This window comes from Pyrus communis, chromosome 7 (assembly GCF_041283825.1).
Source record: "Pyrus communis isolate YQ-2024b chromosome 7, ASM4128382v1, whole genome shotgun sequence".
NCBI classification, from domain to species: domain Eukaryota; kingdom Viridiplantae; phylum Streptophyta; class Magnoliopsida; order Rosales; family Rosaceae; genus Pyrus; species Pyrus communis.
The window spans coordinates 5949406-5974006 of record NC_142571.1 but is presented as its reverse complement, the minus strand read 5'-3'; the positions used below and the strand labels follow the sequence as shown (position 1 = coordinate 5974006).

Sequence of the window (24601 nt, the reverse complement as noted above, 5' to 3'; positions counted from 1 at the left end):
TCAATCCCTTCTCTCTCGACCTGATCTCAATTTTATTCTGTCTGGACTCGAATCGACGACTTCGCCTTCTCTCTTGACTTCGACCGACGCTCTCTTTCAACTCTAAGGGTCTCTCCTCCTCTGTCCACACCACACCACACACCATACAATGAAGAGTAACTATCTCTCTCCCTCTCCTTCTTAGTCTCTTCATGAAATAGAGGTGAGAATTTTCACTTTTAACGCCCATTCCCACTATAGAAGGTAGAAGTTTTACCCTAATTCGTTTAATTAGGGTTTCAATTTGGGATTTTAAATGGGGATTAGGGTTTCAAAATTTTACAAAATTGTGGTTTTTGAAATTGAATTAGCATTTTGATTTGGGGACTCTGAAATGGAATTAGGTTTTCGATGTGGGGATTTTGAATTGTAATTAAGATTTCGATGTGGGGATTTTGAAATTAAATTAGGGTTTTCAATTTGTGAGGGTGAATTATTGGGACTGTGATTAGGATTAATTATATTGGGGTTGTGAATTATTCTGTACTGGATATTGGGGTTGTGGCTGTGATTACTTTGGGGTTGTGAATTTGATATTTTTGTTAATATATGAAAGTTGAAACATATGATATTAATATATGTTGAACTAATAATTGTGAAATATTATTCTGCAATGTTATGATGGATGGGTCTGGTAGCTAATTTAGTACACTTACGTTGCATTTGTTGCACCGGATTATTTCGGACTGAATTAGCTTCAAGGACTAAGTTGGATTAACTTAAAATAGATAAAGCTGGACTAACTTAGTGAAGTGTTTGGTGTAGTTTCGTACTGAATAGTAGGATAATTAATAAAAATTATTTTTCTTTGTCTTGTTTTTCTTTGTCTTATTTTCTAGAAGTGTTTTTGTCCCTCCCTTTTTCTTTAGTCAAACTATCTCTACTCCTTTTTCTCCATCTCTTCCCTTTTCGTTTCCCGTCCAACTCCTTCTCCCCCACCCTTTCACCCTCTTCACTCCTGCTCATAATTTATAATCGACTGTGCATATCTTCAAAATCAAACCATAGAGCAAAAAATAGAGTGAAAATTAAGGACTTGAGGTAGGGTGCATATGCCAAATATTATGTCATCAATATCAAGTATTTAGATCCCATCTCAAATATCCTGAAGGGGGTTCAACTTAAATTTAATACTCTTCCAAGTATTTTTATCAATTCATACCTGCATTGCTTATATCTCCGAATCTAAAATAATTAAGTCCTCTTTGTCCTCTTTGAAGAAGTCACCTCTAAATCAAAAACTGAGAAACTAAAACTTTACATCAATCTATCACTTTATGACGTCAATCTAAAACTAATTTCATAATTCCACTGAACAACTAATATTCCAAGTTATCACTATTCTAATCCTCTACTAACCAACAACGTCAACTCATATTAATTTATCAAGGATTTAAATCTCTTGGAATCACAATTGAATACACACTCTTTAGTCCTGCTCTTAGAGGTGCTACCACACAGGGTTCCCAATTCGGAAGATACCTTTAATTTTCTTTACATGCACACATATACATGTGTACATATATTAGAATGTGCAAGATAATACCAAAGTTCTCTACCAGTGCCAGTGGTTTAGGTTTTCTGCCTTTTCGTGCATGAGCTACGTTCAGCTCGTTGTGGTTTTGCTTTGTTATTTTTAAGTTTTGTAAGTTTATAAACTTATTAAGCCGAGAAATATACATAAAAACATGCAACCCGGTTCGAATTCACGATCTTTTGAAGGTAGGAAACACTCGATTTCACTAAAACAAACTTAATTTTTGTTTGCCAACCTATAATAACAAAATTAAAAAATAATAATAACAAAAAATACATCATTAAAAAAAAAATATCTCCATTTAAGTTTTGCACGAAAACAAAACTAAAAAACTAAATAAATAATAAAGAGAATATAGCATTAAAAATAAAGGGCCTCCCTTTAAGTTTTGCATAGGCCCCTATGCTTAGGGTCAACCATGCAGCCATGTTAGTACAAAAGTGAAATTCACTGTTAACATGTCCTCATTTAATAGTTAACTTAACAGATTTTTTAACGGATATATGTAATGAATGAAAAAGTAAGTAAATGTATGGAATTGATGTTTTAAAAAAAAATTGCATACGGTCCAATCCTAGTGAATAGGATGTTGAATTTCCACTCATGTGTATCAAGTTCAAAACTCTCACCCTCTTCTAAGTATTGTAAAAATTTAGAACTCTTCCCCTCCCTTAATAATAATTTCAATTGATCCAAAACTTGGGAATTAAAATATAATTTATCCTTTTTTTCTCCCCAAAAAAAAAAAAGAGTACAATTTATCCTTTTAAGAAACATGTCATCGTGAATTTCCTCTTAACAATTTGCATCTTTGTAACCAAACACCCAAATCTCTTTTTAAACATGTAACCAAATCCCTTTAACAAGTCTGCGAAGCTTTCATGCCATGACTACCATGACTACCATGGCGGCTTCTTCGACTCCACCCACCATCCCTCCAACTTCTCCCCTTCGTCTAACCATTCCGATCCCAAGTCCCTCTTCCAACCGTTGATTTCGCTGTCGCACGAGAATGACATCTATGAAAACTGCAGTGATGTGTTGTTTCTGTTGTTGGTGTGAATAACACCGACTTATGTGGCGGGGTCGTCAGAGAGGATTACAAATTGAGGTTTCTCAGTTTCTCAATGGTGAATCTGGGGTGCTTATTAACACTGAGGGAAGATCGAATGCAGAAACTCGAGTATATCATATGTAAGGTAAGCGGAATATGACTGATTACTCAACAAAATGGCAACTTACAGGGTCAAACAGTGCTATCATACAACAACAACAATGCTGATTCTCTATCACAAAACCATCAACCTTCAGTCGTATAAAGTTCCGAAACAACAATCTCTGGAGCATGCGTCTCTCTCTAGAAAACCTTTACTTTTCTATTGACAATCCTGTTTCCGACAAGGTAGCTAGCTATACGGCAGTAACAGAAGCTGGGAGGGCACACCGCCATGAATTCGATCAATCAATGCCCAAGGTGGAATAGGGTTCATAGCCACCCTGAGAAAAATTCAAAACGAAAACTCTCAGTGATCCAGCGCTGTTTTCCCCACTTAAATGGTAAAAACTAGGTAAACATTTGATTAATAAAAGACCTAAAGGGAAGTATAGAGCTAGAACATGGTTTAAAACATGACCCAAATGGTTTAAAACTGATTCCATTAAGGTTTTCTATAAAGGCTAATCGCCAATACATACGAACAAACAAATCAATTGGGTTTGTTTATATAACAGGGGAGAATGAACTAATTTCTTTCATATTCGTATTAACCAAATTTTATTGGTATATGCTACTCACAGAGCAGTCATCATGAACACGCCATATGGTCTCGCCCAGAAGATTCGCTACTGACAAGACAGTTAGCTGGGGAAAATAATTCTGCTCCGACACTGGAATGGTATTTGTTATGATCACCTCTTGAAACAAACCGCTCGACAGCCTCTCTATAGCAGGAGGGCTGAAAAAAAGACAACAGATAAAAGTAAATAGTCTAGCATGCTACTGTATACAGTGACTAATGGCTCATAGAAATAACAACAGGGGAGAATGAACAAAAAAAAAAAAAAAAAAGGGCCCTAAAACTCTTTCCTTCAAAAGTCAATCAACTAGAAGTGACATTGTGGATATTCTATTTGATACTTTCACATAATCACAATGCATGTTTGGACAGATGTGTACATGGCCGAGTGCATTAAACTCCCACTAATTTGTGTTCTGAGGATTGCAAGATAAACACTCACACCACCTATGTTTCCACAGGGGGTTTTCCTGCGATCACCAGGTTGCTTAGGGCAAGCCATGCCTTTTATGCTAAAGACACACTCTGTCCAAGTCAAGCCAATATGTACCGAATAAGATTAGAAAAGAAAAATGGTAGTTGGTTCCCGTGGATATTATTAAGATCATAGCCTCTGCTTCAAAACGCTCTCCATACATCATATTATAAGAGTGAAAGCAGCGATTCATGCACAGAAATTCCACATACCTAAAAACCGCATGTGTACAACATGCATAGACTTCCCTGGCACCCTCTTGGTGTAGTAAAGCAGCACCTTTCGTAATAGTCCCTACAACCCAACAGCAAAACAATGATACTTTTTTTTTACAAGAGCAACAACCATGGATATAACTGCAAAGACTAGTTGATAACAGAGGGAACTATTATGATAACACCAATCAATTCAAAACCTGGACACTGAGTCAATACTGTTTGTGGCATTTGTAGCTAAGATGGTTAAAATTTAAAAGGACAGGTTGTGTTAACAAACTTTTGGTTTTGTGAAACAAGACTTTTGTATAACCGAGAAGGATTTTTGTGCATTTATTTATGCACAACCAAGAACTCATGCACTAATGACTTTAAAAGTACAAAATTGTAAATCGATAACTGGATTTGGAACAGTGCTAAGAGCCAACTATCCCATGCTGACTGCAGGCACATTTCATACTGGTCTCAGCATGTGGCCCACTCAAGCGTGAAATGAACATACAGTCAAAATTGAGGGGCCACGACAGGGATAACTTCCCTTGGCATCTTTCAAAGATTTGATGATTTCAAGACTGTCAGATATCCCGTGTATAGGCTTATGCACGAACTTTCAAGTTAAACCCACATAAAAGACTATCAAACGAGGAATAACCCACTTATCCAAACCTACAAGATACAATTAAAATGCTGTGCACATAAATTCTCTGTCAAAATGGAAAATTGTTTCAATCATGATCTACAGTTAGACGTCCTTAAAAGTTAAATTTATGAAGATGAAATCTAAACTAGTACAATGCAATACTTCCTAGGGTTAAAAGACAAGGGTTACGATCCACAGAAAAAACTATTATTATAATTTCTATTGGTTGAAATATACTTTTTTCTTTTTATAAGAGAGATATATAGTTCTTTTCAGCCCCTGTTACCCCCTATTTCTAATTTAACTATGCTAATGATGATTTCTATTTTCCATAACATTTGCATCATACGCAATATCCTCTTTTGTTGATTATGATTTCTCCAGAGAATAGCTTTACCATCACGAGCTAGGCTTGTCATCCTTATCTTAATGTTCTATATTATGTAATATCATTCTTGGTACTCCTTGTGATCGATTTTGTAAACAGATTAGAGCATGTACAAACTAACCAGCTGTGTCAATCATGTCATCCACCATAACTGCTACTTTTCCCTTGACATCACCTATCAAATTCATCACCTGTAAAAGATATACAGAAATGAGTTGCAAGATACGTTTCCAGTGGCAACCCAAAAAATAAAACTTATGCATATGTGAATGACTGTCCTTTTCTTGTGACATAGATTAAAGTGAGAGAAGAGAGACAGAAGAAGAAAAAGAAAGAAAGGATTGTCAGAACAGTGGCACATTCAACAATAATTTTCAGTGTGTAAGCACAAGGGGTGAGAAAAGTGGTAATAGCTCAGGTGAATGGAGTTTAATGTCCTGGTAAAGAATAAAGATGACAGAAATGCATTCAAGTCATCATGTTCTCACAGTAAAGCAGCAACACTGGCGCTATGTCAGGATTCAGAGCTAAACAGCAGTTAGAACAACAATAAGATATCTGAAGTTATGTCAAAGAATAATATCCCAGATAAAATAGGCTGACACTACAAATGATGTCAAAGAAAGGAGGGGTAGTTTTTAAATGATTTCAAAAATTATGTGTTGTACCATTGATTCGGACTTCCTAGATTTTGTGTTGTAATTTGCAGGAGGTGGAGGTTGTGCATTAACGGATGTTTTAAGTAACTTAATTTAGAGTTATGTAACAGCTTTTTCAGATTGTTTTCGAAAATGTAACATCCTCAAATTAACTTGGTTCATCACAGTCTGCACAGGTTTATCGCTTGATAATGTGATTGTGAAAATATTCAGGTTTCACAACAATTTACCTTTCCAGCAATTTCATGTGTTACTTCAAATATAATGAAAGAACAAGACAAACATGGGAGGTAAATCAGATAGTTGTCAATCCCATCTGAATAGATCGTACCTCCGCCACATTGTGCCCGTGACGTCTTTTATCAACAATGGCTAAAGGAGCATCAGATAATTTTTTCGCGAAAGCACGAGCTCTAGCAACACCCCCAACATCGGGTGAGACCACTACCAAATCATCAGAGTATATAGTCTTGCTGGCGAGATAATCAAGTATCACAGGCTGTTAGGACATAAGAAAAAAAAAAGGTCATAAAGAAGGGGAACCACATAGGAGGAGATGTCCAACAATTCGAACTTCATGATCAACAGTATTTAGAATCATATGCCTCTCAGGAGTCGAGGGAAGAACCTAGGACAACTCGTAAATAAGCATATATACTTTAAACAGCTTAAATCAAGCATAATGAATTTTATCAAAACCATTGTAGATTTGTTTCCTTAAAAGATGTCCAGATACAAATATATTCAAGGGAATACCTCTTTCAGCCAATTTAACAAATATTATGTCACTTCAACTTGATTTTAATTCAGGTGGCCAAGTAACATTCTTATAAGAGTCCAACACCCCCCTGTCCGTGAATTATGAGACAAAAGAGAGCATAGAGCATAGTATTACAGGTATTACCTGACCATATACATGATCCACAGGAATATCAAAATATCCCATAGACTGCCCAGAATGAAGATCACATGCAAGAACACGATTTGCACCTGCTTCTGTAATCAAATTTGCAACAAGTTTGGCTGCAATAGATTCACGCCCTTGAGTCTGGAACAAAAACAATTTAAGATAATAATTAAAACAAATTCGAACTTAAAATTGGTTTACATACCAATTTCAACTAAAATTATGGCATTGTGGAATTTACTACAGAATGCATTTGCATATATGTTATCAACTCAGCATTCTAAACTTTTGCTTATTCATAATTCTATAGTGTAGCTCAACCTATCTGCGGAAATAATTCAAGCAAAAATGATAATTGAATCCAATTTGAATGTTAATGACCTGAACTTTCTTAAGAAACCTTAAATTCCAAGTTAACCAATCTAACTTGCATGTTCGTAATAACTCTCCATCAAGATACTTCATTGAATTTTTGTACTAGGACAATAGGAATAACCTATTACCATTAAGCTATATTTTGATCCTGAAAGTACAAATTTACCAAAGATGAAAAGCTGTCCTTGCTGATAATACGAAGTTACCTTTCTATCAGCCCTGGCATAGCCAAAATATGGAATCACAGCAGTGATATTCTTGGCTGAAGCCCTCCGACAAGCATCAATCATGACAAGAAGCTCCATAAGATTTTCATTTGCAGGAGGACATGTGGGTTGCACAAGATATACATCACACCCTCTTACACTCTCTTGCAACTGAACATATATCTCTCCATCAGCAAAGCGTTTGATCTTAATCCTTCCAAGTTCCAGGCCCATGCAGCAAGCAATTTCCTATCAAATAAAAAAAAATTGGTCAGACCACAGTGCTAAATGGTTAATAAGTTTACAATACATTATGACTACGTTTGCCTTGGGGAATAATGTTCCAAGCAGAAGTTTTCTTAATTAGAAAAACTTTCTGATGTTTGTTTGAATGGTCAACTTCCTGGGACATATGAGCATTTTTTCAGCTTGTGTGTCAGGAAATGTTTTCTTAAGAGACAAGGAAAGAAAAAAACAATTTCCCTTCTTTGCGTTAAGTCAAATGGCATAATCAAGAAAACATTCTCTCGAGAGATTATTTTTCTAAAATCTACCAACAGTATATTTCCCAGAGAATTTTTGTAATTGAAGATTTTTTTTCTTCAAATTTATATTTCCTAGACAAGGATGCATTTTCCAAACATATGAACACCAAAATCATGGGTAATGCAAATAACTATCACCATGAGCTATAGAAACAGAGGAAACTCAAATCATTACTTAAACGAGGAAGAATGGTGTATTTTGAAATATATTGGAAGTTGATGGTACTACGCATTCCTGTAACAAAAAAAAAAATCAATAACCTACAGCATTTGTACATACAAATCTTGACACGCTAACTAATAAACACTAGCTTGCTTTCATGAATTTCGATTATTTTCATGAATCTAGATTGTTTTCATGAAACCTTCTTCCCACTAGCTTTGTCATTATAACTATTAACCATAATGCACTGACAACTAAACATATAAAGCAGAAAACTACACCAACACAATAACCTCCTTCCAACAGTTTCCTTCTATACTTTCAGGAAAAACCAAATAAAGTCAACTAGTAGTACATAGAAATCTGACAGTTTTCCTGCACAATTTTTTATTGCAATCCTTTGCAAAATCACCATTTTCTTTTTCTTTTTTCAAGGGATGAATCCTATGCATAATTTCCTTGGGTTTTTTTATCCTCATATTTTCCCAAGTAAATCTGAGAGTTTCCAACTGTAAATTATCAGTGAAACACAACAAACATGAACAATGAAAAAGAAGTGAACCCTGATTCACAACTCTTCTACCAAGTCCTTCCTACACTACAGCAGAACCAAAAGGTCCAAAACTCAAAGAATCGCACGCGATACTTTTGGTATCTACTTTCCCCTATCTTATCCTGAGCAGGTGTCCCTCAAGCTGTTACTAGTAACTCGTCCCATAACTATTAACATTCTCATTTCCGCTACATATAAAAATCAAACAATCGCACACGAAACTTTTCGTATCTAAGCATCTACATCAGATCAATCCATAAAACACTAAATGAATTGTTAAAACTCAATAAGTCGACCTTGAATAATAAAATTACCATTCAATAAAACAAACATAGACAAACTTAAATGTTAAAATTTGTATAAAGCTAAACCTGAGACAGCGCAGGGTTCGCAGTGCCGGAAAAGATTCTGAGCCTGGTATCATTCTTGCTAATTTCATTCACCAAATGTGTTTTCGTGTCCGAAAAATTCGGCACCAAATCTTCACTCCTGAGGAGTGGAACGCACGGCTTTCCATTTGCGTACTTGAGAGGCTCTCCCACACCACACCTCTGCAATACATTAGTCAGAACCAACAAATTTCAAATCATATTATCCAAAATATCGCTCGAATTGAAACTTGAAACCAATTAGCGATAATATTCAAGAATTAAAGCATTTCTTGAACCAAGAAAACGAAAAGGTTGCGGCGGCTTACCACGGAATTCAGGATGGGGATTTGAGAGCGAGAGTAGTTGGGGAGGTAAGTGCGATGGCGTAGAGAGTCGCGAGAAGCGAGAGAGGACCGGGACGCTGTGTGAAGCAGCGACGCCATTTCTTGGAGTTGGAGTTAGCAATCAGTGAGAGAGAGAAAGAGAGAGAGAGAGAGAGAGAGAGAGGTTAGGGTTATAGTTTTAGAGAGTTGGTCGCCACGGGAAAGAGTGGTGGTAGCGTGGGAGGTTTGTTGGTTTTTTCTCAGCTGCTGCTGCTGCTGCTGCTGCTGCGAGTTGCGGGATTGGGTAATGCAAGGGAGAAACACTATTAGTTAATTTAGTTGCCCCCATTGTGTGAAATCCGTAGTTACTTCTCATATCTTTTTTCAATTTTCAACCAAATAATTTAAAAAAGAACAAAAGACAAAAACTAATAAAAAATATGTAAATAGCACATACATAAAACTTTTTGCGAAATTTCATAGTCAGACCCAAACAAAATAATAAATAAAAACTTGAGAAAACTTTTCTTAAATGATTAATTTGGCCTTAGTTGTGTAATCCCTTTGTTCTTTTATTAGAGTGAGGGTGCGTTTGTTACAACTTTTCAGCAAGGATTGAGCTTAACTAGGATAATAATCCTATATTTAGTTGTTCTTGGACTAGGATAAATGGGATTCGCCTCGACTAATAGACCCTCTGCATTTCGTTCAACCTTGTTATTTAGTCCCAAGCTTTCACTTGGTATTAACTAGGACTAAAAAGAAGCGAGCCGACATCTAATTTGAGCTTTCACTTGCTAAACCTTGACATCCAGTCCCTAGGCTCTGCCTTCTTCTTCTTCGGCATCATCGTTGTGGCCAAGTCGTCGAGGGTGCTTGCTTTAATGTGGCTCGAGCTTGGGGGACAATCGCAGCTCACAGCGGAAGGTCGGGGAGATGAAGATCTATTAAATTTTATGCGATAAGATTATTTGACGATGAAGGTTGGCGACGAAGGTTGGGGAAATCTGTTCAATTTTATGCGAAAAGCAGATCGATGCCACTTCCTTTCTAATGTTGTGAGATCCCAAGAATTTATTATCTAAAAAGAGAAATATTTGGAAAAATATGTTTAGATTATTTATTGAGAAGGTATTTATGAAAAGATTGTGCCCGCCATTACGAGTTCATAGCATTTTTTGGATTATTTTGTGGAGATCGGTTGAATTTTTAATTTAATTTTTATGTGGACCAATGAATGAGAGCCATGTGGCAGCCAAGATGTGGCTGACTTGCCACGTACAGCTGCTAGAGTGACTAGCAAGCAGGAGTGCTGATGGTTGTGTCAACTTTCAAAGGCAACCATTAGTAGTGCTTACTAAGCACTCTTTCAAGCTGGACGTGTAGAATTTTTAGATGGCAAAAGAAATATATGGATGAGGATGGTTGAGGTGTTGCCAGCAAGGTTCTTTAAGTGCTTATTCAACACACTAGGAAGCTGCTGCCTTCTCCTAGGGACATTTGATTCTTTTTTAGACATTAGTGGCGTGTTTACATGTGGGGAAAGGAAATGGCAGAATGGGAGTCATTCCCCATTCATGATTATTCCTCTGTTTACCAATTCAACCGGAATGCACAGTGTTGCGAGACCCATGTAAAATTAGGAGTTCAATTACTGATATTGACGGAATTGGATTACTTAAACGGAGGTAGTATTTGGATTCCGGGGAGAAGACTTTATCTGGAATAAAAATTTTCTTCCCAAAGCACCCTTCACCTTCAGCACTCCCTTCCATCTTTTCGTTGTCCTCCGCCATCCTCTCCAACAGCTCTATGCTCCTCCACCACCACCTCTCTGCGCCCCATCCATTGCCATGTCGAACTCTTTCGATTTGGGGCTCAACTACCGATTCTAATTCCAAATACTGCAAATTCAAACTCTCGTTAGAATTTATAGGGGATAAAGATTGCAATTGGGCATCCTTAAAACACTTGAAAGATCAACAATTCAAGAACATATTAGCTTGAATCATTACACAGAGCCGCATAGGGAAGGTCAGGGCGCAGCATAATCAAATCAACCAAAAATAAAAATTTACATAAAAAGCTTACCTTGAATCCTTGATGGTGAGGTAGGGAGGGAGAGCAAAGAATGGTTAGAGTCTCATGGAGGGTAGTCGCGGTCAAGCGTGAGTGAGACCTCGTGGCAAGGAGAATTGAGATATGATATATGCAAATTTAGCACATGAAGCTACCACTTTAGGACAAAAAAGGACTTTGAACGGGGCATACCCAGAGGCGGATTTATAAGGACCAGGGTGGTCCTGGGACCCTCCGAACATCGAAGAAACGCTTGTAAAGAACCTCGAAGGACCACCTTAAAAACTAGGCAGTGCTCTATGAAGGACTTGATATGATAAATTATAGTGAATTAATAAGATAACATAGTAGATACAAGAGCCACCATTCGCTGGGTTTTATTCGCCGGAGTATAAAATTTCAAGTTGCAGAACCGGCAAAATGAAGAAGAAGGGTTGTGCTTTTGCACCCTACTTTTTTACTTTTAAGAAACATTGTCGTTTTGCATTCTTTCTATCCCTTTTTCTAATTTGGACCCACCATATTCTATTTAAATAGTTTTTTATATCCCAATTTTGCCTTCACCCCTTTTTCCATCTCTTGCAGAAGTATTGAATGCTAAATATGTTTTTTTAACCTTTTAAATTAAGAAAATTTAACGAAAAACTCTTGGTATTGTTCACTTTAATGAAAAACCACATTTTTACACTAAAAAGTCAATCCTGGTACTATTCACTTTACCCTTTATTTTGTCCTTATCGTTAAAACTCAAAGTTTTCAAGCCATTTTCATTAGTTTTCCTTTTAAACTACTAGTATGACTTCACCTCTTAATTATTAATATCTCAAATGAAAAAACATCTTGCAAGTTAAGAGTATTTAAAATAATAATAATAATAATAATAACCCTTTAATTTACCTGTTCTTAAGAAAGACCTTTCAAGTTATTAGATGTCAAGAAAATTTGACACTGAAAATTTTAGCAAGACTTTTAATCTCCAAAGAAAAAAAACAAGGTTGCTCATATATACATAAAGTACTCAACAAAATGTTTCATATTGAGCTTACATATCGACAAAAAATCTAGAGAGTTACTCACATATCGACATGTGGCACTTAATCTCCAAGATGTAACATTATTGAGATTCCTTATCGACAAGAAATTATTGACATTCCATCTCGAAAAATGATTGAGGTAGTTTAATTTAAGTAATCATATTAATTCAATTAAAATAATAAAATATGTTTGGCCCATTCGGTTGGAGATGGTTTTTTGTCACAGTTGGCCTATGGCCCTCTGGCCCTTCAGTTGGAGATGGTAAGAAATATGGTATGGTATTGTTTATTAAAATATTAATTTTTTGGAGGGCTATAGAACTAAAACGATCCCTCTAAGCCTCCTTCGGTTGGAGATGGCCTAAGCTCGTGCAAGTTTCACCTTCATCATCCACGTGGGCCTAAGGTGAGTAAGCTTTCTTTTTAGAACTTTTTCCGCCCTTTTCTACTATAAAAATGTTATACTTACGACCCATATTTATTTTAAGCTTAAAAGTTAAAATAGCCCATTTGTTCTACTTATTGGGTTTTAGTTTCTGTGTTTGTAAGGACAAAATGTATATAAATGTTAAATTTCAATATTAATTAAGAAATTTAATAACGAAAAATTGATAATTTCTTCTTGCAAGGCCTTCTTCAACCCTGGGCTAAAACTCAAATTTCCACTTCTATTCCCCTTCAAAACTCAACCCAACCCAAGGCTAAAATGTGGCCTAAAACCTAAAACTCAAATGGAAGCCAAATTTAGATTAGTAGGGCTGGCCCACCATATATATATATTATTTAGTTTTATATTTATAAATTCATTGAATCCAACGGTTAAGATCTAATTTGATGAAATTCAACGGTAAAAAAATAATTTAACGGTCCAAATTTAAATCTAACGGCTAAAATAATTAAAAAAAATCTTTCATTTGTTTCATATTTTTTCATAGTGTTTAACAAGTTTCATGGTGTCGGCTAGTGATTTTTCAGTATTTGTTAGAATCTAAATATTTTTAGGTTAAAATGTTTATAAAATTAAATTAGGATAGTCTACATAATTTTTTATTTTAAAAAAGTTACTTTAAGAAAAAAATTAGTCTAAATTCATTCTTTAATAATTTGGGGCTAAAATTTTAAACCAAAAGGGTTGGAGCAGAAAAGCTGTTTCTGGGTTAAAACCTAAATTTTCTAGGCTAAAAATTTTAGGTTTTAGGCCAATGGTTGGAGATGGTCTAATCATGCAAAGATTATATCATATAAGAATTTTTAATCTTTTTCTTCAAATTGGAATTCTGTGGAATCTGATTAGATTTTATTTTTCAAAATAAAATGTTAAATATGGGTACATTAGATCTATAAGATTTGTTCTAAGGTTCTCACTAATAGGTTGAAAGTTATATTGCCGGATATTGTATTGCCTTCTCAAAGTGTATTTATTCCAAGCCGATTAATCTCAAATAATTGTTTGGTAGCTTCAGAGATCGCTCATTATATGCATAGAAGGAACAATGGGTGGAATGGGGGCGATGGCATTGAAATTAGATATTAGCAAAGTGTATGATCGTATAGAATGGAGTTTTTTTGGAGCAAATGATGAGGAGGTTAGGGTTTGCAGAGGAATGGATTCACTGGATAATGATGTGTGTTACTACTGTATCCTATTCATTCAAGCTAAATGGAGAGATTGTGGGTCTTGTACAACCTAAATGGGGCATTCGTCAAGGTGATATGTTGTCTCCGTTTTTGTTTGTGTTATGTGCAGAGGGACTGTCAGTTTTATTTGACTCATGGGAAGCACAAGGTCAAATTCAAGGTATCACATTTTTGTGGATGATAGTTTTATCTTTGCTAGGAGTTCTCTCCAGGAATGCTTACAGGTGAAGGAGTTGCTAAAAACTTATGAACGGGCGTTTGGACAGGCTATGAATCTTGCCAAAAGCAGTGTGGCTTTTAGTAGAAACTTTACGGTTATGGATGCGCAACTGCTGGCTGATTGTCTTGGAATGGAAATGGTGGATTATCATGACCGTTACCTTGGTTGACCGATTTTTGTGGGTCGGTCAAAGAAGGAGACTTTCGCATATATTAAAGACTGTCTTTGGAAGAAGCTGAATTGATGGCAGGGCTCCGTGTTATGTAGTGCGGGTAAAGAAATATTGATAAAAACAGTAGCTCAAGCAATACCACTGTATACGATGCATACATTCTTGTTACCTAAGTCAATTTGTGAGGAGTTGAACTAAATGGTAGCTCAATTTTGGTGGGGCAGGGAAGCAATTAAGTGTCAAATTCATTGGGTGAAGTGACAAAAATTGTGTAAACCAAAAAGTGAGGGTGGCCTAGGATTTAAGGATTTATATGCTTTCAATAGGATTTAAAGATTTATATGCTTTCAATATGGCATTGCTGGCTAAGTAAAGGTGGAGATTGATTCAATATCCTCACTCTCTGGTTGCTCGTATTTTTAAAGCTCGTTATTATCCCACAACATATTTTCTACAAGCTTCAGCTTCATCTAATTTTTCTTATTGTTGGAAAAGTGTGGCAGCTTCCAAGAATATCATTTAGAGCGGTGCTCGATGGAGGGTTAGAGATGGATTATGTATACAGATAAGGGGGGATAGTTGGTTGCCAAGGGATAGTTTTTATAAAGTGCTTAGTCCCAGACCGGTCGGGGTGCACCCTTCTCTTATCGTGCGTTCTTTGATGGTGGACAACGATGGTATGCATTGGAATACAAGTTTAATTCATAATTCGTTTATGGAGGAGGAAGCAAGATTGATTTGGAGTATCCCTTTGAGTTTATTTAGTCCAGTGGATTCCATGATTTGGACTAAAGAGCCTAAGGGTGTATTTACGACTAAGAGTGCTTACTTTGTGGCACGAACATGTCATGATCTTGGTAGGGATGAACTGGTTGGATCTACACTAAATAAGGTGACAAAATTTCCATGGAAAGCTCTATGGCGTGCAAAGGTCCCAGGGAAAGTCAAAATATGTGTTTGGCATGGGTGTATGAACGCATTGCCAACGAAGGTGAATTTAAAGAATAGACAGACTCTTACAGAGGATATATGTGGGTTTTGTGATAAAAAGGCAGAGACAGTTGAACACGCTTTGTTACAGTGCCCACGATCATATGCTATTTGGTTTGGTAGTCCATTGGGAATTCGCATGTCGAGGGTAGTGGAGGGCTTTGGTGGGTGGTTGATCAATATGGCAAAAACAGTAACTAAGGACAGTTTTGGGTTGCTTTTTGTGTTGGTGTAAAGCGTTTGGAAGGTCCATAACGAGTTTCTTTGGAAGGGTGTGGATGCATTATCATTGGATATGTAACTTAAAGCCCAAACGTGGCTGTCGGAATTCAAGAAATGGAATAAGGTTCAACCGCACTCATCAACGGTTCGTGTTCAGAAGTGGAAACATCTAGATTTTGGTTGGATAAAGTGTAAATTTGATGCTGCTTGGGATGAGAATGGTTTGTATGGGGGTATAGGGATTATCGTTCGAAACTCAACATGAGGTTTCATGGCAACAATGGTGGTTCAGGAGATGGGAATCAGCTCGGCGATGCATGCAGAGGCTGCTGCTGCACAGGCCGCAGCTGTGTTTGCTCGACATTGGAGTGAGGAACAAGTGCAGGTGGAAAGGGATGCTCTCATGGTGGTTGCTGCTATTAAGAATGCAGGAACAACTTTGCATGGTAATTTTGGTCACCTGTTTACTGATACACGGCTGATCCTTCAAGGGTTTAAGCAATGGAAGATTTCTTTCGGACCAAGAGAGACGAACAGAGTGGCACATCGGCTTGCATAGTTGAGTCTAATGCTTGATCACCTAATTTCTTGGTTCGAAGAACCCTTGATGTTATTTTTGATTTATTATTGGAGGGTAGTCTTAATAGTTAATTTGGTGCGGGATACTCTTTTTTCCTTCGATCAGGTTGAAAGCCTGGGCAAGGTTTTTATTGAGGCCCACTGTTAGCACCCTATCCTCGATTATGTATGTATTTCTACAATTCAATGAATATTGTAAAAGAAAAATATATATATATATGGATACATTATAGTTAAAAAAGAGAATAGATTTTACCTAGGCACATTTTACATAAAAAAAAATGGGTACATTTTATATATAAAAAAAAAGATTCGTATGTTTTACATAACAAAGTGGTACATTTTTTTTTTATATAAAATTGGTACATGATTAATAAATTTGGGATAAGAGATTAAAAAAATTATTAGTACAAATAAAAGTTTAAAAATATAGGCATAAAAAGAAATTAATTATATGGATACAAATTAAAACTAGAAAGAAAATTGGTACAAATTAAAAAAAATAAAAAAATGGTTGCAAATTTAAAATGGGTAAAAATTAAAAATACCGATATATGACACAAATTTTAGCCTTAAATATAAATACACCAAATGTAACTTTTTAATGATACATTTGGAAAATTAAATTTAAATATGCTGACATGTAACAAGTGAATAAAATCACAGGACCTTGATAAAAAAATTCAAAAGAATAAGGTTTCAATCAATTAAATAGAAAAATAAGGGATGAGAACCTAATTTCTCGTTTAATACATTTAGATGAATAATAGATTTCCAACTCGAATGTTCTTTTATACGGATAATCTTCAACTGAGGATTAAAAAATTGAACGATTCTGATTATGGAATTCATACCACAAAAATACATGCGTTGTGTTTGAGCATGCAATTGCTGTTACATATGCTTAACCAAGTGCCCAAGTTACCCCAGTTGCCCGAAGCCTGCCACATTGGATTTTGCGTTAATTATATAAGAATTTGCATCTTCATCTTTGAATATGGGGTATAAGGGATCAATGATGGAAGGCAATACTCGAATGTACACTGTTAATCAAAGGAGAATTAATAATATACTTAGTAATATCCATTGTAACCAACTAATTATTAGTATTCAATATCTCCTAAGCTTGTAATGATCATCGTTGACCAAGTATGCGAGATATTCCACTAGCTAGTGCGCATTGAAGGGTACTTATTTTAACTCCTCTCATTTTCATATGTCCAAAAGTAGGCAGATCTCTCTATGTATCTGCCATGAAAAAAATTATAATTGCGTTGTTGCGCTACTTAGCTGTGTACAGTTAGTTCCTAAATAATATTCTTGCCGGCTTTTGGCATGTTTCAGTCAGGACAAAGAGAAGGAGAAATGACATAGAAAATTTCAGCACCACCATGCACACAACAATATATACACATTCCTATAGAAACTGATTAGCTCCTACAAACCCCTATAAATACCGAGTCAGTGATCGATGCAATGCACTACAAACTCCACAAACAAAACCCTAAAGAGGAACAGCGGCATTATATACATCCCATACATTCTAGTTGTCTGCCATGGCTTTGGCTATGAGATTGATTCAAGTACCGATCATATTAGCATTTTCCTTGGCCACCTTCGAAAGGGCATTACTAGCAAGCGATCCTGACATTATTTCAGACTTTATAGTCCCACCGAATTACAACGGCACGGTTGATGGAACGTTCTTCACTTTCACTGGATTTCGTGGCATCTTCGATCAAGCTCCTCAAACCATTAAGGCAGGAAAGGCAAGCAGTGTTGAGTTCCCCGCTCTCAATGGCCAAAGTGTGTCGTATGCAGTCCTTCAGTTTCCTCCTAACTCGCTATTACCACCTCACACCCGCCCCGACGCAACTGGATTGTTGTTTCTTCTTGATGGTACCTTGGAAGTAGGGTTGATCGACACAAAAAACAATCTCTATACGCAAAAGCTTCAAACTGGAGATCTGTTTGTTTTTCCCAAAGGGTTAGTCCATTACCAGTACAATTCGGATCCTCAGTTGCCAGCCACTGCCATTGCAGCATTCGGAAGTGCAAGTGCTAGAGCAGTTACAGTCCTGCCGTCTGTCTTTGGCACCGGAATCAACAACATGATCCTTGCCAAATCATTTAAGACAGATGTTAGTACCATTGAGAATATCAAGACTGGCTTCACTACCCACTAGCTCCTACATAACAAAGTGCGATCCAGCTTAATAATTTGCTTATTATGCTAACTTTGATTGATTACTTTGTGTTTTGGATTTGTTGATGTATGCAGGTTTTCCCTGTAATTCTATCATTTTTTTAGCAGTACTTATATTCATCAGAAAGAATAATACTGCGCTTATATATTTCTAATAAGAAGCGAAGTCCTCACTACCCACTAACGTGGCAACATTTCACCATACAAATATCATAATCAAATTTGTCGTCTTTTTTTTTTTTTTTTTTTTTTTTTTTTTTATATCACAATCAAAGTGTAATGTCTAGAAAAATTCTAAACACGATAATCCTTTTCTACTTTAACTTGGCTATATAGATCTATAAAACTGTTCATTCTCTTTATTATCATCTAATAATCATGTCTGTAATGGTTCAGTCTCATTTCATGGAATCGGATTGTCGCAACTTGGAAAGGTACTCTTATACTTGCAATGGAATTCAGATTGCATTCTTATTACAGTGTTAGGAATAAAAGCTATAAGCTACGGTTCATTAGGCGAAACATGCATGTATCTTGTTGGTTGCATCTCAAGTTGTTTCTAAGATCATGACACCCCCAAGAAGTATTCCAGAAAGTTGTTTCTAGTAAACGAATATGCCCTAATATCGTTCATTGTGACTGTTAATTAAACTTAATTAAGAACTTGTCCAATATTGCAGCCAAGTACGTTTCATTTTTTAAATAAAGTATGGGTGTGTGTGTGTATATATATATATATTAGAAAGAATAATACTTCTCTCATTTTCAATAATTTTCCTACTAACGTGACATCATTTCACTGTACGATCAATAATCATAACCGAAATCTTAAAGATCAAGATTTGAGAACATTACAACAGATAGATGGCATATTGTTGGGAAGGTCGAAAACCTAACTTCAAATCAAGATTAAAAAATGCAAAACTCGAGAACAAGTTTTTTCGATAAGGGGAGAATGATGCAGTGGTGCATGACAATTATATGAGTATGGTCCTTGTATTTAACATGTTGGCACAGTGACTTTTCATTTTTCAAAATCATTCGTCATAACCAAACTTCATATCTCGAACCAAGCCCGAGGAGACTACTTGAGACCATATATCTCCTTTTTTCACCTGAAAACTTTCCCTTCCTCCCCTTGAGCTCAAAAACTTGGTGGAGGTCTCCATGAAGAAAGGCGTGATGGTGGTGCACTTTTCAATTAGCCTCCTTCAGACTTGAAAGAGGTGGATAACTATGGTTCATCACTAGTTGTCAACCTTAAAGGAAAAACAATTATAACTTTTCCCGACACTAAACACTCACTATTTCTTTGTCGTTATTTGGCTGGTAAAATACTTCTAAAATGAGTGGGTTTTTTTTTTTCGTGCATGTTTTATTTTTATTTTTTTATCTGAATATGCATGGTTTTTTTTTTTTTTTTTAATCAATGAATTGCATGTTTTAATAACATTGAATTTGTGTTGATTAATTATTGTTTCCAACTAATGACTAATCTATATATAAAGTCAATGGAAAGGTGAATAGTAATTTTGGTGTCACCAAACTTCAACAAAATATTTGAACAAAAATACCCCCAAGACAAAAATCTTCAAGGCATCCCAAAATAATGCATCAAATAAGACAGGGGTATTTTCATCATTGTAATAGTAATTTTTTAATAATTAATTTTTGTATGGCTTTTTTATTTTTTATTTTTTAATTTTAAATTTTTTTTTTATAATCAGTACCTCACAATAGGCTATCAATAATGTGATTCAATTTCTCTATTTTTAAGCATGTTCAAAACATCTTAAAAGGCGTGTAATACTGGTTATAAAAAAGGTATTTCGCCCACGGATAATAATGTGATTAAATTGGTTGTCAAATGATTGTTTATTTTTTTCAACAAATGATATTATCTACACTAAAGGGAATGAGGTTGTTAACTATATCACACAGAAGCCATTAACATAGAACACAAGAAGAAAGAAAGCTTGAGAGAGAAGAGAAAGGTGAGAGAAGACTTTAGAGAGAAAGAAATATTTTTCTGCATACAATCTTCTTACAAAATCTTAGCTATATACTATCTTGATCTTATTACAGCTAGGATATCCCAACCATATCCTTCAATATAGGCGCTGTATTAACAACAGATGGCACAATCTAAATGATTCAGTTATATACTCTTACAAATGTGGGTTTAGCCTCACAATGGGGTAGCAGTAATGTGATTCAATCAGTTGTTTATTAAATATTATTTTCTCTATTTTTAAAGAGGCGTGTAATGCTGGTTATAAAAAAGTCTTTCACACGCGGATAATAATGTGATTAAATTACATTAAAGTAGTTGTCAAATGATTGTTTTTTTTTTTTAACAAACGATACCATCTACACTAAAGGGAGGGGGTGGGCTTAGCCTCACAATAGGTTAGCAATAATGTGATTCAATTAGTTATTTATTAAATATTATTTTCTATATTTTTAAACACATTTAAAACATCTTAAGAGCCCTATAATACTGGTTATAAAAAAAGTCTTTCGCATACAAATAATAATGTGACTAAATTAGTTGTCAAATGATTGTTTTTTTATTTTTTTATTTTTTATTTTTTACAAACGATATTATCTACACTAAGGAGAAGGGGGTGGGCTTAGCCTCACAATGGGTTAGCAATAATATGATTCAATCAATTGTTTATTAAATATTATTTTCTCTACTCTTAATGTAAATTCTATAGAGACCGATTTTATTATGTGAATTCAGCTGTTTTAATTGGTTTATGAGGGGTTTATTCTAGCATGATCTAAGATTATTTATCTACTTGAAATATTTGACTTTTCTTTTGTCAATTTACGCATATAAATAGATTTAAAATGTGTAAGTCATGCGTAGCACGCCGTGATTCAAAAAATGCCTTCGTCATTTTAATTAGTTTTTTTGTGCTGTTTTTTTTTTTAATTAGTACCTCACAGTAGGCTAGTAATAATGTGATTCAATTTCTCTATTTTAAAAAACGTTCAAAACATCTTAAGAGGCGTGTAATGCCGGTTATGAAAAAGGTCTTTCATACACGCATAATAATGTGATTAAACTAGTTGTCAAATGATTGCTGTTTTTTTTTAACAAACAATATTATCTACATTAAAGGGGAGGGGAGGTGGCCTTAGCCTCACAATGGACTAACAATAATGTAATTCAATAAGTTGTTTATTAAATATTATTTTCTCGATTTTTAAACACATTTAAAACATCTTAAGAGGCGTGTAATGTCAGTTATAAAAAAAAAAAAGGTATTTCACACACGGATAATAATGTGATTAAATTAGTTGTCAAATGATTGTTTTTTTAACAAACGATATTATCTACACTAAGGGGGAGGGGGTGCGTTTAGCCTCACGATGGGCTAGCAATAATGTGATTCAATCAATTGTTTATTAAATATTATTTTCTCTATTCTTAATGTAAATTCTATATAGACCGATATTATTATGTAAATTCAACTACTTTAATTGGTTTATGAGGGATTTCTTCTAGCATGATCTAAGATTATTCATTTACTTCAAATGTTTAACTTTCCTTTTGTCAATATGCCCATATAAATACATTTAAAACGTGTAAGTCACGCATAGCATTTCGTGATTCAAAAAATGCCTTCTGCACGTGCGTGAGTACGTGCATGAAGCCTAGTATGAATAAAATTAATGGGTAGGAATAGAAGAGACAACGCCAAGTTATGTAATAAATTGAGGAGTAAATAATTGGTCATGATGGGAAATACATGGCTTTGCTTTGTTGATTTTAAGGCCCAACTACTAGTTGAGCTTGAGTTTTATATCTTAGGCCCCTTTGTTTTCATACTAACTCGGTTATAAGGCTACTATTCTTTCATTGTTGGACTCTTGAACAACTTAATAACTTAAACACAACATTGGACCAAGCAAACAATAGAGAGAGGTGAAAGGAAAGGTTGAGCAGCCCTTTATTTTACATTTTTGAGATATGTAAACATAAGTTTCACAACACGGTGAGATATAAATATGGGATCTAATTTATTTTTCTCTCTTTAACTAGCGGATATCTTCCAGAGACAAAAGGATGAAGTGATTAGGATGGGACTTGGCTTATCCTGACATTTTGTTATTATTCTTCCTTACAACCCTCCTATTGTCTCCTATTCCAAATTCCAACTCCAAAAAACTTCTCTCTCCTTGCTTGAGGGTTTTTCTCACTGTTTCTATGAGGGTTTCAATTCCATTCAAATTTGATGCCACCGACCCTAGTCATGGCTGGAGTCGGTGGATTTCAGTGGGGGAGCCACATAAAGCCTTGGATTGGCCTAGGCCTACCCTGCAATTACAACGTTTAATGCCTATTATCTACAAATGCTTACAAAAATTAGCGTGTGCCCCATGGTTTAGTGGTGTTTTGCACTTCCAAAAGATCATGGTTTGAGACCTTTTGGTATGCCAACACTTTTAGATTTTTTTCTTTTTTTAACTGAAAGGAAAAAAATACCCTTATGATTTTTTTTTTTTTTTTTTTTTTTTTTTTACCATATTAAAGCTAACCCCTATTTTTTTTTTTAATTTTTTTATGTTATAATTGGCCTTATGTTTTAACTATAAAAACCATATAGTCGAGAGCAATGTCTTATTTTAAGTTACAACCTTAAATTTAGTTTTAATTTAATGTGTGAATTTTTTTTATATCAAAACTCGTAAACAAGTTTTGTTCTTATGATGTAATCATTTTAATACTAAGATTTTTATACAAAATTAAGGCTCCAGTATTCTTGTTTGATTAAAAATTTTCATATCACTACAAAAAACAAAAACTTTAATTTTCCTCTCATTATTTGTGTTGTAATTAATTTTTCTAATTTTTTTTTTTTTCGTAGCTTTAAAGGCCCTTCTAATTTGATTTCTAGCTCCGCCACCATGTGCTTTCCTTTTTCTCTTCTCTTTCCTTATGCTGTTTTTCCCCTGCTATCCTTCCTAATTTGCCTATTTCTTCACACCCCATCGGCATCCCTCCTCCTTGCTCATTTTTGCTCCGATATGCAACCGCTTCATAATTGCGATTTGTTGAGGTACTTCGAGATGGTATGTAGAATTCCAGTGTTCCCACCGGATCGGGTGTTCAATACCACAACCTTCTCACTGTCTACCTTTGTTGGCAGTGTTGCTCGTGGAATCCCATGGGCTTTCTTTACTTGGTTGTTGGTTCTTGTCTTTATGGTTGTGTTCGGAGAGGTGCTCGTGGCTAGATGTTGCAATTGGCAGGGCGTTGGTCGGTTGGTGGTGTGGGATTGTGCTGGTAGAGATGCTCGGCGGCGGCGGCTTGCAGTGGAAGGCTAGGCCTTCTTTTGCTGCATTTTACAATTTGGGCCTCAATTGTTGGTTAGGTTTTGGGCTAGTTTGGCATGTCCACTTTTATTTGTTTGTGCTCATTTATCTTTGGGCCTTGCATTGTTTATTAGTGTTTGATAATGTATTCACCTTTGTACCCAAAAACAAAAAAAAAAAAAAATTCCTGACTCCTAGGTCTGATTCCATCCCAACATTATTTATTTTACTATATTTATTTGATATAAAATCAATAACCTTTAACTAAAAAAAATCTTCTTTGATCTTTTTCTTTTACGGTGCAACTTAGGAAGTAGGACTCCAAGACTACAAATCTATTCTTCTTCCCCTTTCTAGAAATTTCATATGTATCGTCGTACGGAAGTTCAAATTAATTCAACAAACAACAATATTATTTGTAAAATTTATCTTATTCTCTATAATTTTTTTTATTTTTTTATTGTTGATCGTTTATCTTACATTTTATTGTTGATCGTTCATCATTCAACGATTTCAAAATATGAAAATTTGTAAGAGGCAATTATGATTATTGAGTATATATAATATTATCAATGCATGTGTTATTATGATGTTTTGGTTAATAATTTTGTAATTGTTATCCGTCGTTTTTTTTTTGCAATTGGAAAAGGCCCTTCCTCACATGAAATCTTGACTCTGCCACAGATCCCACCTCAAAATGTAAAAAGATGTGAATTTATATTTTTCGGCCAACATGTATATTATACAGCCCGTGACCCCGTCTATTAACTTGGTATCTAACCAACAACAAATGTAAAATGTCCATTCTAAAGTATTTTCATCTTTCATTGATGATGCTCAAAACGAAAGAATAGGTTAAGGCATGCAAAGGATTCATTTGCCCTTCTGGCTGGCGGCAGTTCATGTACATGCCTCATGTGTAAAACATTTTGTTCTCCCCA

General features: G+C 35.2%; 2 protein-coding genes and 1 long non-coding RNA gene across 3 annotated transcripts; 2 read left to right on the top strand and 1 right to left on the bottom strand.

The window, feature by feature from the left end:
- Window positions 1-2771: 2771 nt before the first annotated feature.
- On the bottom strand, window positions 2772-9573 carry LOC137735691 (ribose-phosphate pyrophosphokinase 1). The gene is made up of 9 exons (XM_068475135.2): window positions 9196-9573; window positions 8870-9049; window positions 7238-7486; window positions 6654-6797; window positions 6081-6248; window positions 5212-5281; window positions 4060-4141; window positions 3372-3531; window positions 2772-3073 (listed from the first exon to the last, which is right to left on the bottom strand). The coding sequence occupies exons 1-9, from the start codon at window positions 9310-9312 to the stop codon at window positions 3035-3037; spliced, it is 1209 nt and encodes a 402-aa protein (XP_068331236.2). The 5' UTR covers window positions 9313-9573; the 3' UTR covers window positions 2772-3034.
- Window positions 9574-17682: 8109 nt separating this feature from the next.
- LOC137734190 (putative germin-like protein 9-2) lies at window positions 17683-18437 on the top strand. Its single transcript, XM_068473498.2, has one exon. The coding sequence runs from the start codon at window positions 17683-17685 to the stop codon at window positions 18310-18312; it is 630 nt and encodes a 209-aa protein (XP_068329599.2). The 3' UTR covers window positions 18313-18437.
- Window positions 18438-23248: 4811 nt separating this feature from the next.
- On the top strand, window positions 23249-24103 carry LOC148695514 (uncharacterized). The gene is made up of 2 exons (XR_015964674.1): window positions 23249-23417; window positions 23495-24103. It is a non-coding gene; the product is annotated as an uncharacterized LOC148695514 (long non-coding RNA).
- The last annotated feature ends 498 nt before the right edge of the window (window positions 24104-24601 follow it).